General features: G+C 36.8%; 3 protein-coding genes and 1 long non-coding RNA gene across 16 annotated transcripts; all 4 read right to left on the bottom strand.

Moving 5' to 3' along the window:
- Positions 1–940: 940 nt before the first annotated feature.
- On the bottom strand, positions 941–2,137 carry LOC111804465 (ethylene-responsive transcription factor 11). Its single transcript, XM_023689272.2, has one exon. The coding sequence runs from the start codon at positions 1,944–1,946 to the stop codon at positions 1,200–1,202; it is 747 nt and encodes a 248-aa protein (XP_023545040.2). The 5' UTR covers positions 1,947–2,137; the 3' UTR covers positions 941–1,199.
- A 3,196-nt stretch (positions 2,138–5,333) lies between these two features.
- On the bottom strand, positions 5,334–6,243 carry LOC147790444 (uncharacterized). The gene is made up of 2 exons (XR_015422689.1): positions 5,836–6,243; positions 5,334–5,587 (listed from the first exon to the last, which is right to left on the bottom strand). It is a non-coding gene; the product is annotated as an uncharacterized LOC147790444 (long non-coding RNA).
- A 482-nt stretch (positions 6,244–6,725) lies between these two features.
- On the bottom strand, positions 6,726–9,528 carry LOC111803626 (protein DEHYDRATION-INDUCED 19 homolog 4). The gene is made up of 6 exons (XM_023688125.2): positions 9,009–9,528; positions 8,761–8,900; positions 8,168–8,245; positions 7,769–8,052; positions 7,307–7,423; positions 6,726–7,074 (listed from the first exon to the last, which is right to left on the bottom strand). The coding sequence occupies exons 1-5, from the start codon at positions 9,106–9,108 to the stop codon at positions 7,315–7,317; spliced, it is 711 nt and encodes a 236-aa protein (XP_023543893.2). The 5' UTR covers positions 9,109–9,528; the 3' UTR covers positions 6,726–7,074; positions 7,307–7,314.
- A 1,011-nt stretch (positions 9,529–10,539) lies between these two features.
- Positions 10,540–13,288, bottom strand: LOC111803050 (uncharacterized). 13 transcript variants are annotated; one of them, XR_015422594.1, is made up of 5 exons: positions 12,988–13,285; positions 12,796–12,917; positions 12,362–12,444; positions 11,379–11,436; positions 10,540–10,900 (listed from the first exon to the last, which is right to left on the bottom strand). XR_015422594.1 is itself a non-coding variant. In XM_023687307.2 (4 exons), the coding sequence occupies exons 1-3, from the start codon at positions 13,149–13,151 to the stop codon at positions 11,429–11,431; spliced, it is 294 nt and encodes a 97-aa protein (XP_023543075.1). In that variant the 5' UTR covers positions 13,152–13,283; the 3' UTR covers positions 10,540–10,900; positions 11,393–11,428. The 13 variants fall into 13 exon arrangements, 7 of the variants coding, with proteins under 7 accessions (XP_023543075.1, XP_023543077.1, XP_023543078.1 ...); XR_002816336.2 differs by having other exon boundaries at positions 10,540–10,654; XR_002816335.2 differs by having other exon boundaries at positions 11,393–11,436.
- Between the last annotated feature and the right edge of the window lie 2,311 nt (positions 13,289–15,599).

The following is a 15,599-nucleotide window of genomic DNA, read 5'->3' as shown; positions in this document are numbered from 1 at the left end:
GCATATTTCTCCCGCATTAATCTTCCGCCGCCTGCAATTCTATTGACTCCTTTTCCTTTTATTTATTATTTTTATAACCAAAACAAATATAATAATATAATAATATAATAATATAATAATATAATAATATAATAATATAATATTGGTATTTGGTTTGGTTGGGTAAATGGAGAATCTTCCAATCACCATCCTCCTTTTTTCCCTTCTAAATTTGCGTTTTTTCTTCATACCCAAGTTAAGAATTTTTTATTATTTATTTATTTCGAATACAAATTAATATATGTTTTATTTCTTTCCGTTAAAATAAATCAAAATTGAAGGTTTTTGAAATAGGGACCACAATTTTTAAATTATATTATTAATAATAATAAAGTGAATAGGTGTAGGGGTAGGATGGAGAGATTTGAATGTGTTGGTAAAATCGGCAGCCGCGCATATCCCCACTTCTCGTTTGGGGGAGTGGTCCCCATTACGAGACCGCCCCTTCGGGTGTCGTATGCGTAAAAACCGGATTCAAAGCTGCTGCCTCCATTGGCCGCCACGCACGTGCCCCCACCTTTTCCTTTTCTTTCTCAAGCGTGTGGGGGACGCCATCGCAGCACCCACATCCATCTCAATTATTATTATTTATTTTTTAAAAAGAAAAAAATTGGTTCACACAACTGTACCAAAGCCGCCGACGGATGAATATTTGATTACACGTGTTGTCTGTGTTTTCTCCATCCACCTCGACAACGACTTCCACGTGTCGAACGACCTCCCGTCTCTAAACTTCCGGCGGTTTGCTTTTTCATTTGTTGCCCTGAATTATTAATAATGGTAGAAGGGGTTTTGTTTGAATTTTTTCATTTCAAGTAGAAACCATTTGATGATGATATTATATGTAAACTGAAAACTACAGCAGAATTAATTTTTAGGGAAATTAAATACACAAGTGATATTGCAAAAAGATCCCTCGCCGGAGAACAACCGGTAAACAGCCGGAGAATGATGAGAAACTCCATACATGGGTTTTCATTTACTCTGTGCTGCAAAAATGAGGAGATCGGACGTATTTGTATTCACAATCGTATCATCTTCCTTCTCCACTTCTAACATTTCGTATTTAAGTTATTGTCGTTAAACACATATTTTGAAACAAAAAAGGGAACTACTTCAATATAAATCCCAGCCGTTCTGTCTTGCGTGGGTAAAAAAATTCAGGCGGATTCTGGTGGGGGAAAGTTCAGATCCAAATCCAGGCCGCCAACGCCGCCGCCGTTTCGGGGTTTGAGGTCCTGCCCGTTCATGTCTACGACGGAAGAGGAGTCTGAATCGCTTTGAACACCGCCGCCGGCGTACTCGCGGCGGAAATCACTTACGGCTTCGTGATGATGGTCGAAGCGTAGCCGTTGGTTTGGATGAGGATGGGTCTTGATCATTCCGGCACGAAGGGCGGCATCGAAATACAGAACGTGGTTTGACGGTGGTATGCCGCGGGAAAAAACTTCTCCGATCATGGGAATTTGGTACCGCTGGAACGGGAAAGTGACGGCTCCGGCGGCTGTGAGTCCGGGCATGCCGTGAGCGAGATTGAGATTCAAAGGTGAGGAATCAACCATTAGAGGTTGCTCACGGCTGGAGGACTCAACCGTGCTACTCTGACTCGGGCTCTGGTTATTGTTGATGTTGTTAATCTTATTGTTAAGGTTAAGAAGATCGTCGGAGGGCAAAGGGAAATTGGTTTTGGCCTTGACACCGCGGAACTCTCTAGCGGCTTTATCGTAGGCTCGGGCCGCCTCCTCCGCCGTATCGAAGGTTCCGAGCCAAACGCGGCTCTTCTTACAGGGATCTCTGATCTCAGCGGCGTATCTCCCCCACGGCCGCTTCCTCACTCCTCTAAAATGCACTTCCTTCACGTTGCCGACGTTGGCCTTGACGGCAACCGCCTTTTCCCTCGGCGCCATTAATCCCAAAATCCGATGAAAATCAAATGAAAGAAATGAAAAAGGGGCCGGCGATTTCTGCCCGTTCTTTTCCCCGTCTTTTTGGGTGTCGGGTGAGAGAGATGGATGAAAAAGGGGGGCAAATGGGTCGAGATGCCGAGGAGTGGAGACGGGATGCTGGGAATTTATAGAAGGGATGAAGAATTGGGGGAATGAATCGGCGAGGAATTGATTATGATGATGAAATGGGGCCGAGGGTGTGGAGATAAGAGGGGGGGGCACAGTCAACAAGAGAATTGACTGAGAGAAAGGGGCGGCTAGTCCGAAGGGTGTGGTGGTAATTTCGCAATCCAGTCCCCGAATTAAGTGTCATGTGGGGTTGTCAATACAGCAGATCCACAGGGAAGGGCGCGTTTTGCATTACTGTTGATTACGTTTGCCTTTTACCCTGAACCACGCGCTCCTCTCTATTACCACCCCGCGTACCCTCCACTTCCTCCCTTCTACTCACTAACGTCAAAATAAATAAATAAAAATTCATTTTCTTTTTTAGGTCTCTCTCCCACCAACTTTTTTACTTATTTGACATTTAAAATAAATATAAAAAAACCCATATGATAATTTTAAATGTAATAAGTAATTTAGAGATATTAAACGGAAAATTAAGAAAATATTAGGAATAAAATTGGAAGTTAATGAATATATAATAATAATAATCATAGTGTTAATGGTATGAATTGAAAGGAAAGAAAGGGGTGATCTCCAATTCAATAGAATAAATGTGGGAGTCAAAACGCAAGCGTTTAGCATTGAATTAGGTTAATTAGAAATAATAAATACATTAATTAAAAGAAATTAAATAATAACAAATTTAAAAGCAGGGGCAATCCGGACACAAAATTCAGGAGGGTGTAATTATAAATAAATTAATTTAAAAAAGAAAAAGGAAAAAGAGCGCGTGTAGCGGAGCAGCAGGTGGAAAAAAGTTGTCGGCATATTCTGTCAATTCGCCTCGTGACTAGGATTTAATTAATTTTAAACTCAAGCAATGACGTGTCTTCTTTTTTGGGAAATAAAAATAAATAAATAAATAAATAAATGGGGGCTACGACTGCTCCACACACAGAGATGAAGATAAGAGGGGTTTGAAGCGGTCCATTGACCGTGTGGTTGAAGCCAATGAGTGGTGGACGGGTGGCGTTGAAATGGCCTAATAACGCGTTGGCAGACAAACTGTGGGTTCCGCAGCCACGATTACGAACTATGGGCTGCCGCACACGCACACATTCCCCGCACCACGCCGGTTTCTCTTTCTCTTTTTTTTTTTTTTTTTCGATAAAATCTATTTAAATTGAAATTTGAAATTGAAATTAGGCTTACAATTGAGCCGTGGAAGGCAACAAGTTTTTGAATTAATTATGCACGTCTTTCTTTTTTATTATTTAAACACTAAGAATATTAATTTTATACTCCACTCTTATTTGTGTGCAACAAATATTTAAATGAAAAATTATTTAAAAGTTAAACTAATGGATTTTTTTTTTTTTTTTTTAATATGAGAATGGAAATGGCAAAAAGGACAAAAGGAGGGGGAAAAGTCAATATTAGAGGCGGAAAAGGCGGCGGAGGGGTGCCGGAAAGTTGACCCATCAAAGTGATAATCAGACTACTGACTTAAATTGACTTGTAATTTGGAGGTGAATTTATTGATCCAAAATTAATAATAATAATAAATTGGGTTGGTTGCGTTCATGGCAGCAAATAATAAAAGCAACAAAAATATATTTATAGAATTATTAAAAAAAAAAAAAACAGAAAGTTAGTTTTAACGGAAAGATGGGAAAACGTTGACTACAAAATTAAAGAAAAAAAAGGTTTAAGAAAAAAGTAGCGTGTTTGATGTCAGTTTGACTGAAAATGTCCGTTTCTTCTATTTTTTAAGACAATTTAATTAAATGCCAATTCAAGAATTACATAACAAGTCCAATATTTGCAACGTTAGAGTTTTCGATGTAATTTTGAGTAAAGTTTTGAACCATGGATTCTAAGCCTAAATTCTCGTGACTTATTCTCAAATAAACTTTTTTTTTTTTTTGTTAAAAAAAATGTTGTGTTTTCAAATAAAATCAATAATGCTAGGTACTAACCATAACCAGGACACGCTGTATAAATTTAGAAATATATATTTTTAGTAATTTTTAATATATTGATATTATTTATATATTAGGATTGGAGATAGAGTTCAGTCTCCTTTTATAGGCCTTCGTAGGCTTTTAACAAAATACACTATTTATTTGATAATTAAGAGTTCTATTGATATGACTAAGTTAATGACATAACTCTAATACCATATTAGAAATCACGAACTTCCACAAAGTACACTATTTATTTCATACTTAAATATTGAACAAACTACTTTATTTATTTGATATTGAACAAACTACACTATTTATTTGATATTTAAGGGGTATTTTGATATGACTAAGTTAATGACATACCTCTAATACGATATTAGAAATCACGAACTTCTACAATATTGAACAAAGTACACTATTTATTTGATACTTGTGGGTTATTTTGATATGACTAAATTAATGACATACCTCTAATACCATATTAGAAATCACGAACTTTCACAATATTAAACAAAGTACACTATTTATTTGATACGTAAGATATTGAACAAACTACACTATTTATTTGATGGATTATTTTGATATGGGTAAGTTAACGTCATACCTCTAATATCAATTTTGATTTACTTATAAACTCATATTTTTCTTTTAATTAACGACTATTTCTTTAGATAATTCATATCAATTTTGATTTACTTATAAACTCATATTTTTCTTTTAATTAACGACTATTTCTCTAGATAATTCTCGAACAAAGTTCACTTAATATTATAATATGATTGTGTTTTAACGACTATTTCTCTAGATAATTCTCGAACAAAGTTTACCTAATATTATAATATTGTCAACTTTAGGTATAAATACTCGTGATTTTGTTTTAAAGACTATTTCTCAACAAAGTTCACCTAATATTATAATATTGTCAACTTTAAGTATAAATAATTTTATTTTACTTACAACCCCTTAACGACTATTTCTCTCGATAATTCTCGAACAAAGTTCACGGAGATATGTCCACAAAGTTCACGGAGATATGTCCTGATCTCCACCCAAGAAGCCATGAGAATTTAGATATTCATGCAATTCAATTCATATTCTTCCAGAAAAAATTTTCATATTCATGCAATTCAATTCATATTCTTACAAGAAATTTATTTTTCAAAACCAGTTTCGCCAAAATTGAGTAATATTTAGTTCTCTTGAAATTATAAACTAGTTGATATTGTAATCCACTCCATAAACATGAAAATAAAGAGTATGAAAAACAAGTTGATGAATGTCAAGAACTCCACAAGAATCGAAGTCCATAGAATTTAATCTATTTGTATCGTGTAAATTGATTATTTCTTCGAAATTAGATTATTTCTTCGTCATCATCAGGCACATATTACAGTGTAAATCTAGATTACATATTAAATCACAATGTCGGATATATGCTTTAGTCTTCAATCTGCTGCTGTTCATCTCCAATTAAATGATCCACTGCTCGCCTTCTCCAATTTCTATCATCCAATCGCGCCCAAGAAGCTGAAATCACGAAAAGAAAAACAATCGACACATTAGCCCCAACATTACGCCGAGGATACTCCAACATTCATCAAAATCCTAGTACATAGGTTTAGTGGATCATAAAATTTGGTAGTGGAATCGCCGAAAGATCCATAGAGCGACGTCTTCAGAAACAGAGGGAAATGCCTAGAATCGACGATCGCAGAGGGTGCAAACCAGAATGAAACTAAAACTGGAAGGAGAAAAGGGAGATAATGGACGGATACCTGAGAGATCGGACGGTGAAATGCTGCCAGAGAGCGTGGAAGAAGAAATTGGCTCCATGAAGGAAGATCACAACTCCGGTGCAGCCCAAGACGAGAAGCTCCAACGCCATTGGAATATAGAATAATTTTACTCCGATTTCTTCAGCTTTTAGGGTTTCTTTTGTTGAAGGGGAAGGGGAAGGGGAAGGGGAAGGGGATGAAGAAAGTGAAAAAGGATGAATCGGGTGGGCACGTCACCCTTCACATTCTTATCCAGATTTATTTTATTTTCTTTTATTTCATATTAAGTTGGTTTTCCCAAAAAGGAATTATTTTATTTTCTCATTTTTTGGGAACCGTCTGATGCTAATAGGGGAGAATTGACGGTGGAGATGAACGCACCTGACCCGAGAGTAGTTAATAAGTGGGGTGGGGGGGGGGGGGGGGGGGGGGGGTACCTGTGGATCTATGGGCCTATGGGTCGGCCCACGTGCCGGCAACTCTGTCTGTCCCCATACACCGACTCTTTCAATTGCTCCACTTTTATCACACCGCCGCCCTAATTATTTATGCAACACAAAAATCATTTTTAGTTCAACTAAAAAGTATAAAATATTGGCAATAAAAATTTATGGAACTTTCATTTCATTGGTTTAGACCAAATTTGATGCCTGTATTTTCTTAGGGTACTTATGGTTTCTGTATTTTACGGTCTTTATAAGACATTGTTAGCTAAAGACCTGGATAAACTTGTAAACCAAATAATTCTTGAGAATTCTGTAATTTCTAGGATTTTTCAAAGATATTTGTATGTACCGACGTATAATTGGGACATGAACGCACACACCCATCGACAGACATCGACTGTTGAACTGAAATGAATTGAAAATCACAAAAGGCAGCAACTGTCATGTGTGTAATGTTCCCTTCCATGAACATTGGCATCTTTTGATCTCAACTATAACACCAACATCCAATTCATCATCACGCTATAATAAATTCAAAATGATAGGTCATCAACATAGTTGTGTCACAATGAAAGGAGAAGGTTTTAAAAGAACAGCATTTGTAATTTCCTTCGAACTAGCACTAGGCCTATCCCCAGTAGTTGCCATCCAATTGGAGATTCTTACGTTTGTGTTGTTGACCATCCAAATTTCTCCTTGTATGGCGTTGTATAGTCTGGCTGTGCTGGTACTGCTCGGCCGACCTTCGAGCGCCAATGAGCATAATAATGCTCCCCTCTTGTCGTTCATTATTCTGAAATTTTTACATTCAAATTCTTCTTGCAGCACAACCACAATAAATAAACAGACTTTATATTCAATGGAATTTATTCACTGGTTATAATGAAGGATATTATCATCAACCATACTCAAAGAGTGTTTGATCTCAAAGAGTTTCATATTGGGTCGATGACAGATAAAGCCATAAGAATCAATTCAACGTCTGTTAATTTATTCATTTTAGCATCATTTTGGTAATAACTTACTGCTTTCATTAGTCCTCTAAGAGAGTTGAGAAAAGCATATCCCGCATAAAGCCTGCTCTCCCAATAGCTTGTCTCATTCTTTTATCCCGCTCTTCCTGGCTCAAAGAAGGATCAAACCTGGGGAGAGGAAGAAAAGTGTTGATACTAAACAACAGGAAGAGGTAAGCAGAGGCCGTAACTAGATTAATTCCACCATTGATGCAAAAATAGACAATCTTTGTTACTTGACTATGGCAACACAAGTAGCTGTAAAGGCCGATGGAACTACTAGGATTGGGTTAAAGCAAAGGGCCTTTGCACTCATGGCATATAAGGGAACTAAAAGGCATAACAGTTTCTTGATCTAACCAAAACCCTTTTTGATGAACAGACACAATAGTGGTTTGAGGAGCAACAATAAGAGAGAAATCCAGCAAACCAAAAGGAAAAAGTAAAGAAACAGAAAGGGATGTGAACAAGTACCTTGATTTCCAAATAGGTGATGGTGCCACAATCTCTGAAGATGTGTCTTCGGCACTGGTTAGCATGGATTTCGAGATATCTTCAACTTCAGATGCAGGATAATTCAAAATAAGTGATGATAGAAACGGATCATGAGCTGCATTAGCCCCATTAGTGGTGCTTGTACGGTACCCACTGCTCCCAAGAAGCACCTGCAGATGAGCCTCGCGAAGGTCCCGGCTCAAGAGGGACAATGCCTGACTGCTGGGGATGGCAATCTTACGCAACCTGCAGCCTCTCTGAAGGTGATCCTTTGTTAAGCAAACAAGATGGGCATGGTGAAAATAATAGCTTCCTCCTCAAAACATAGCACTTAAATGACAGGGTTCAGAAAAAACAAGTATCAAATTTAAAGGATATCTTGAACATGTGTCCATGGTGCAATGTTATATGGCTCAACATGTCCCCCATGACTTTAACCGAGCAAATGGGACAAACCTGCAAAGCAAATACAAATTAAGCAGAAGCCTAATTTCTCATAAAACAAAAACCTAAAAATGCAGAAAATAGAGCACAAGAAACAGTGAGAGCTTCTTTCTCCTCACAGTTTCTTAAAATACTTCGGGGATCTCATCGAATAATGGGTAAGAAGAAAAATAATTTCACAAGAAAATGGAAGATTAACCTAAAACAATTCTTCCACACAACAACTTCCAAGGATTGGCAGAACTATAACCACCGAATGTCCAGAACGACAATTGCTAAAATCTCTAATGAACTAGACTGGAAATCGTTTCTATAATTTCAAAATCCATAAATCTTATGTAAGCCTAATAAAGAACCTAGGCGAGTAGAGACGCTGAAAACTTTCAGCATCAGCATCAGTATCGAGCAGCTGTCAGCATAAACGGAAACAATCATAATAGCACGAATAAAAATTCATCCTCCTAGTCCCAGGTGAATAGCATATAAACTTGGTTGCACGCAGAAAAGAGAAAGGAGGAAATACGTACCGTGACTCTTGTCTCGCAAGAGTGTTCGTCTTCCAGATGCGAACAAAGGGACATAACGTCAAAATTCTCATAGCAAAAAGGACATGAAAAATGGGGGCGAGCGTCATCATCCATCTCCAAATCATCGATTCCCAACAGATCTAAACCGAACCAAATCAACAAATCAGAAAGCAAAAAAAAAAAAAAAAAAAACAAAACAAAACAAAAAAAAGGTAGATGAGAAAATGAAAACGGAAGGGTTGCTAAACCTAAGTTGGAGGTTTGATGATGATGATGATGATGCTGCTGCTGCAACATATACTGGCGTTTGGCGGCGGCGAGGCGGGAGGTCCAGAAATCGGAATCCATTTCTGGGAACGAAGGAGACGAAAGTGGAAGATAGAGTTTCAATCTCGATCAGAGGTGGGGGGAAAACAGACGAGAGTGCCTTCCCGAGTAGGTGGAAAGAAGAAAGAGAAGTGAGGAATGGAGGAGAGGCGGAAGTAGCCAGAGAGAGAGGGGAGAGGAATTGAATGAATGAATGAATGAATGAATTGATTTGAGGTTTTGGAGAGATTAGATTGAAGTTAGAAGATTGGAGTTGGAAGTTTGAAGTTGGGAGTTTCTGAAAGTAGAAGGCATTTGGGTGGACACACAGAGATGGGTAATGCCTCAGCTTTCCATCGCCATGCGAGAGCCAATTTCGCCACTTCTTTTTTTCTTTTCTTTTCTTTTCCTCCTTTTCGTGGTTCACATTTTTCCGCATTTTCTTTCCTTTTTTTCTTTCTTTTCTTTCTAATCCATCTTTTTTACCCCTATATAAATATGCTTAATTTCCTTTTTTTTTTTTTTTAAGATTTATAGCATTTCAAATTATTGATTTTCTTAATATGTATATTTTGAACTTAAAAACAATTAAATTACTTATTTATCTTTATTTTTTTCACAATCACGAACATCTCTAATGCTCTCCGTCTGTTCTTTCATGTGTATTTTTTCCCTTTCAATTTAGAAAAGAAAATGAAGTATAGAAACCAAGTACTATACGGATAAAAATTAATATGAAACAACTTTTTATAGGATGTGGAACTCGAGAAAAAATAAATAAATAAAATAAGCCTATTAAAAAGAGAACATAAATGAAAGAAATAAAATTATGGAAGCCAAAAGGTTACAATGATGATATCAACCAAGAGATTCCGATTGGACAGAAGAGAAAAGGATTTGTTTTTTCTTTTTCGAGTACTCAGTTATGGGAGCATCATATTAATAATAATAATAATAATAATAAAATAATAAATTATTGAAAAAGCGAGGTACTGATATACAGAGAGAATTTCTAAAACGGGAAATCGGCGTTTCAGGGTTGGAAAATCATTTTCCTTTAAAAGAAACCTGAAAATACTTCAAATTTTAATTATTGTTTTAAAATAGGCAGATGTAATTATGAACTAATATACATATATATATATATATATTGTTGGAAAAAAAAAAAAAAAAAACAAAGCCATATATAGTTTCTATTTTTTGCAAACAAGAAATCATCATGACCAAGTTTCTACAATCATATATTTTTAGGTCTTGAATACTCAAAATAGAAGTTAATATCTAAATGAGTTCACCTAAAATGCTACCATGAATTCACACCAAGAATCTAGTACACACCCTCCCTTTCCTATGAACATGGAGGGAGGTTTTGCTCTCGTTGGAACAAAAAGGGTGAAAGGGGAAAAAATATAAGGAAATTACTTACTGTTACTTGCAGGTAATCATAAAAACATAATTCTACAGATGGAAATCTTAAATCACAAATCACGTATCATCATCTTAGTAAAAAAAAAAATCTTACAGTCTCCATTCAAATTCTCGAAACTATGATCGATGCACCGCATCTCAACAGACAGTAATCATCCATCTACAATACAAAAAAAGAAAAGGGGCAATGTCGATTATAAACATTGTCTAAAAACTGTAACCAACTCATCTAAAGTTCAATTTTTATGGCTAAAACATCATGATTAACAAACATGTATATTGTTATTCTCCAGCTTCGAAATTGTAAAGGTGTCCACCCCCCTAGGACTTCTAAGTCAAGTAAACAGTAAAGAATCACACAGCAAGTCGCTTAGCCAAGTTCAGCAATGAGCAATCTCTCACGATCCTAGAGAAAGAAACACGTGGAGTTAGATACATAAAGGCGCAAAAGATTGATGATGGATGCAAGGTTACATTCTAGAGATTGCATATCTGAAACCTATTTTAGACAATGTGATTGAAGATGGAGGCGGAGCTGAAGGGAGGCTGATAGCAAATTTCGATGGGATATGAGATTTCAAGAAGGAAGACCATCATGAAAAGTAATGCCCCTAAGGGATCAGTCATAGGAACAGTTAGGGAGAACTAAATTCATTTGTAAATCACTACATAAAATTTTCTTTCAAGAAGTACCAGCATAGGACCTTCTATATGTTTACAAACCCCATAAACTATTCCCCTTGCACTCTCCTAGCACTAGGACTCATTTCAACTGCACTCTGTAATCTATTGGATCCATTTCGTGCATGCCACACTAAAATTTTGATGTTAATGTCAGTATGATTCTTCATAATAATCTTTTAGTTGCAGGAGGGGACGCTAACCTAGAATTGATTACCTTAGGTAAGTCCTGCTCAGTGGTAGCATTCATCATTCAAGAATCTACAACATAAAAGCAAATGTAGAAGTTTCACTTTTCAGGGTGACAATGATGTAATAACACCATTTTATAGAAAGTAACATTCGAAGGATACGAACTCAAGTAAAGTCCCCAAAGTTTCAAGAGAAAGAACAGTTATACAGCAAGGATAACTCAAGGATGTGAACTGTCATTAGGAATGGTGAATATAACAAAATTATGCCTCACCAACATGAATATCAACCTACGTGAACTCAGTTATGAGTTTGTTTCTTCCTATAGCTATAAAACCCAATGTCACTGAACTACTTGCACACGAAAAAACTAGCAATACATGACTTTATTTCAGCATCTTGTCTTTAGAGCGCAAGTGCTCGAACCATCCGACATTCATCATACATCATCATTGCAATCTGAGTGGTAAAAGAAATCAATATCACCCTTGTCATATTACTAAAATTAATGCCATCAATGAACACAAAACGAAAAAGAAAATTCAAAGATAACCTGACTTTCGTCACAAAGCTGACTACTTACTATGGTCTAATATTAATTCAAGATCCCAATATAATAAACAAGATTGAGCTCTTTAGGTTCTAATTTTTAAAATTCAGACAGTGGCTAGATGGTAATACCATAGAGCATTGAGAGAAGAAAAGCATAAAACATAGCAAGTGAATTCTAATTCTTAGACTATAAACATGGAACCAGAATATCATATTGGTCTAAGCCCTAAGGATCCAATGGACAAATAGAATACAAATAAAATTTTCGACTTAAAGATTCAAAATAACAAGATCTGAATTCAATAATTTATTTGGAATTTCATCAGCCATCAATCTGACCACTAACTCCATAAAGTCATAGGAACAAAAGGTTGAATCTCTGAGCTCGGATTCACCACAAAAGAATGGTTTTCTAACACAATCCACTCGAGAAATATTTTACCACAATTTCCAAAAAGTCGACAACAAAAATAAATCCAGTCATTCCACCGTTCATGCTGAGACCTCAAATAGTCTCGTCTTGTCCTACAAAAGGAAAAGCAATGTGCACTCTTTCATCGCGCAAGAGACTAAAAGATGGGTTGACGAAAATGAAAATTAAAAATTCTCCAGCCACACGAACAAAATTGTTCTTTCAAATTCTCAATGAACATTTACAGCTCAACCACATTTTGAATGCACCTAAGATATAACCCCCCACCACCTTGGATTAGGGATAAGGGAACCATAAGAACCTAGCCATTAAAAGAAGGAAGAATCACCAACCCAAAGCTAAAGCTAAACAGGACAAGAGGGAAAACTCAATTGAAAAAAATGAACGAACAAGCAATTCAGATGTTTACATAGAAAAATTCGGCGATAAGAGCATGAAAGTACCTTCAGAAGTCCAACCGTAGCTACGACGAGAGACGGAAAGCATAGACGTAAGCAATGCAGAGGCAGTAGCAGAGTGGTAAGGAAGCAACGATTCCACACAGCAACTCATTTCAACAGGAGATCTTCAAGATAAAAATCCATCAGACACATAACAAAATTCGAAATACCAAAGAAGTTTCATCGAAAATTTACCTCAAAATGCGAGGGGACTGGGAGAGTGGATTCTGCTTGGGGATGCTGAACGGAGATGCGGGTGATTTCACTTTGGCACCATTGGTAAGTCTGCGGGAGATAGTGGCTCGGGCTAGGGTTGATCTGAAGGCTGATCTAGCAGCCATGGCAGCGGCGGAGGACATGCTTTAGGGATTTAGCAAAGGAATTCGGAAATTTCTTCGTTGGGGTTTTCTTGAGGTTTTAGCCCTTTACTTCGGCTTTAGGTATTCCTGTGTATGCGCTCGTACCGTACGAACATACTTCAGAACCTATGAGATCAGATCACTCTGATCCAATGGCGCAAATATTTGGATGACTCGTCTCTAATTACTATTAAACCCTCGGATCCATCTTCATTTAAATTTTTTAAATAAATTTTTGGCTTTAGTGCCAAAATTCTCCTATAGATACCGTCCTTTTTGAGCTCTTCCTTCCAGGCTCCATCGAGAGGTTTGGAGGGAGAGGTTTCCACATCCTTATAATAGATGTTTTGTTCCCCTCTCCAACCCACCTCCTTGGGTACCGAGTGCATCATCAATGAGAGGGAACTTTTCACACCATTATAATAAATGTTTCGTTTCCTCTCCAACCCACCCTTTAGGGACCCAATGTCCTTGCTGGCTTACCGCCTCACGTTTTGCTCTGATACCATTTGTAACAATCCAAACCCACTGTTAAAAGGTATTATCCGCTTTAGTTCATTACATATCGTCATCAATCTCACGATTTTGAAACGAGTTTAACAGGGAGAGGTTGCCACACCCTTATAAGAAATACTTTATTCTCTTGTTCAACCGACGTGAGATCTCACACGATAGCTGCACGAGGAAGCTCGTGGATGGAATGAAAAGACCCCATATAGAAATCCTCACAAATTTGAAGACATTGGTTAAAAATAAAGTAAGCGAGCAAAGCCCAACACGATTGTTGGGTGGAAGCCGACCATGTCTTTCTTGACCAAACACACAATTGGGTCAGAGCAACTAAGCCCACAGCCAACCACAGGCCAAGAACCTCGCCCAAAAAGTAAGCAACCAAGCTAATCAGTTGATCTTCGAGGCCACATTTGCAAAAAATAAAAGAAAGTGGGCTGATTTTGAATGTCAGTAGGCATTGGCAGTAATTATTACACAAAAGTAAATAATGAATTGAATGAAATTGAATCGGGCGATATCTTCTTCTAATGAGCTATGTCGGCAACGCCTGAAATTGCACACACCCATCTAATTATTGTCTCTTCAATTACACGCCATCTCGTGGCTCCGCCATTACACATTATAATCCACCAACTCTTCATTTATTTATTTCTGAATCCCATTTAAATTTAATTCAGTTTTTTTGTACAAAATTAAATGTGGCTTCTTGTAATTATATCTTTTGTGGGGGTAATAAAATAATTTATATAACCCTACCTAAACATATCCTATTAGGTCACATTAGGACAATAATTAGGCCAACCATTACCTAAGCCATATTATTATTATAGTAATTATTGACTAAGGCATTAGTGAATGGTATATAGCTAAAATGGATAACATTGAGAGCTCAAAGCTTGGCTGAGATGAAATTAGGTCTTTCCTAGCTCAACCCATAACTATATATCTAAATCACCCACATGCTTGCATTAATTATCATTCGGTTACGTCTCAACATCAATCAAACATGTCACAATGCATGCATGCATGCAACATCCATTTTTTTAGTGGCAAAATAACCATACTTATAGTTTGTTATGACTGAATTGGTGGTGATGATGTGAAAATTTGAAATTTTGAATTTAAAAAAGAGGAACATGAGTCAATTATTTTCGAACCGTGCTCGTTTGACAACCACTCACTTTTAGCTGAACTTAGAGTAATAATAAACGCGTATTCGTCACTAGAGCCATGTTTTTCAATATAATTTGTCAAAACTCAAGACGTGAGCTCATATAATATTCAACCGATACTACAATAATGCTTAACAACTTCTTAGTTTATTAGATATAATTTCGATAAGTATGCAACAACGAGCAGACTGAAATAAAAAAAAAAAGTAAAATAAGAACTTATTTGGGTAACGTCCATTAATTCGAAAGGCGTGTAAAGTTGAATTTGTATTGTAATTATTATTATTATTATTGTTTGTGTGGTGTTTTTAGTTTGGGGAAATTAAATGGTGGGAGTGAATAATATTGTTGGAATTTATTTCAAAACGAAGACAATAAATTATAGACTTTATAAAATTTGTATAGACTGCGTCAGGTTTCATTTATTAAATGTCACACCCACGAAAGCCCCACAAAACCCAAAAGCGAGCCGCTTGGTTCGTTTTTTCGCACCGTATTCGTGGCTCAGCTTTAAAAAAGAAAGAAAAAAAGAAGTGAGTCCAAATCCGTCATTCACGGCGACACTCCCCAATCACACCCCCACCCACCTCTATTTTCAACCTCTTTTCTTAATAAACAAATAAATAAATAAAAACTTTAAATTTACTAGCAATTTTGAGTTATATTGTTACAAATGACTGCCAAATACAAAATGACAATGACAACGCGACGAACAACAAAAGAAGTGCAATTCTTTATGGACCACCGGCGTAGCTGTCCGACG

Source organism: Cucurbita pepo, chromosome 10 (genome assembly GCF_057944985.1).
Source record: "Cucurbita pepo subsp. pepo isolate OVF chromosome 10, ASM5794498v1, whole genome shotgun sequence".
Classification (NCBI taxonomy): domain Eukaryota; kingdom Viridiplantae; phylum Streptophyta; class Magnoliopsida; order Cucurbitales; family Cucurbitaceae; genus Cucurbita; species Cucurbita pepo.
Note: the sequence above shows the minus strand (reverse complement) of the source record. Positions and strands in the feature narration are given on the sequence as shown.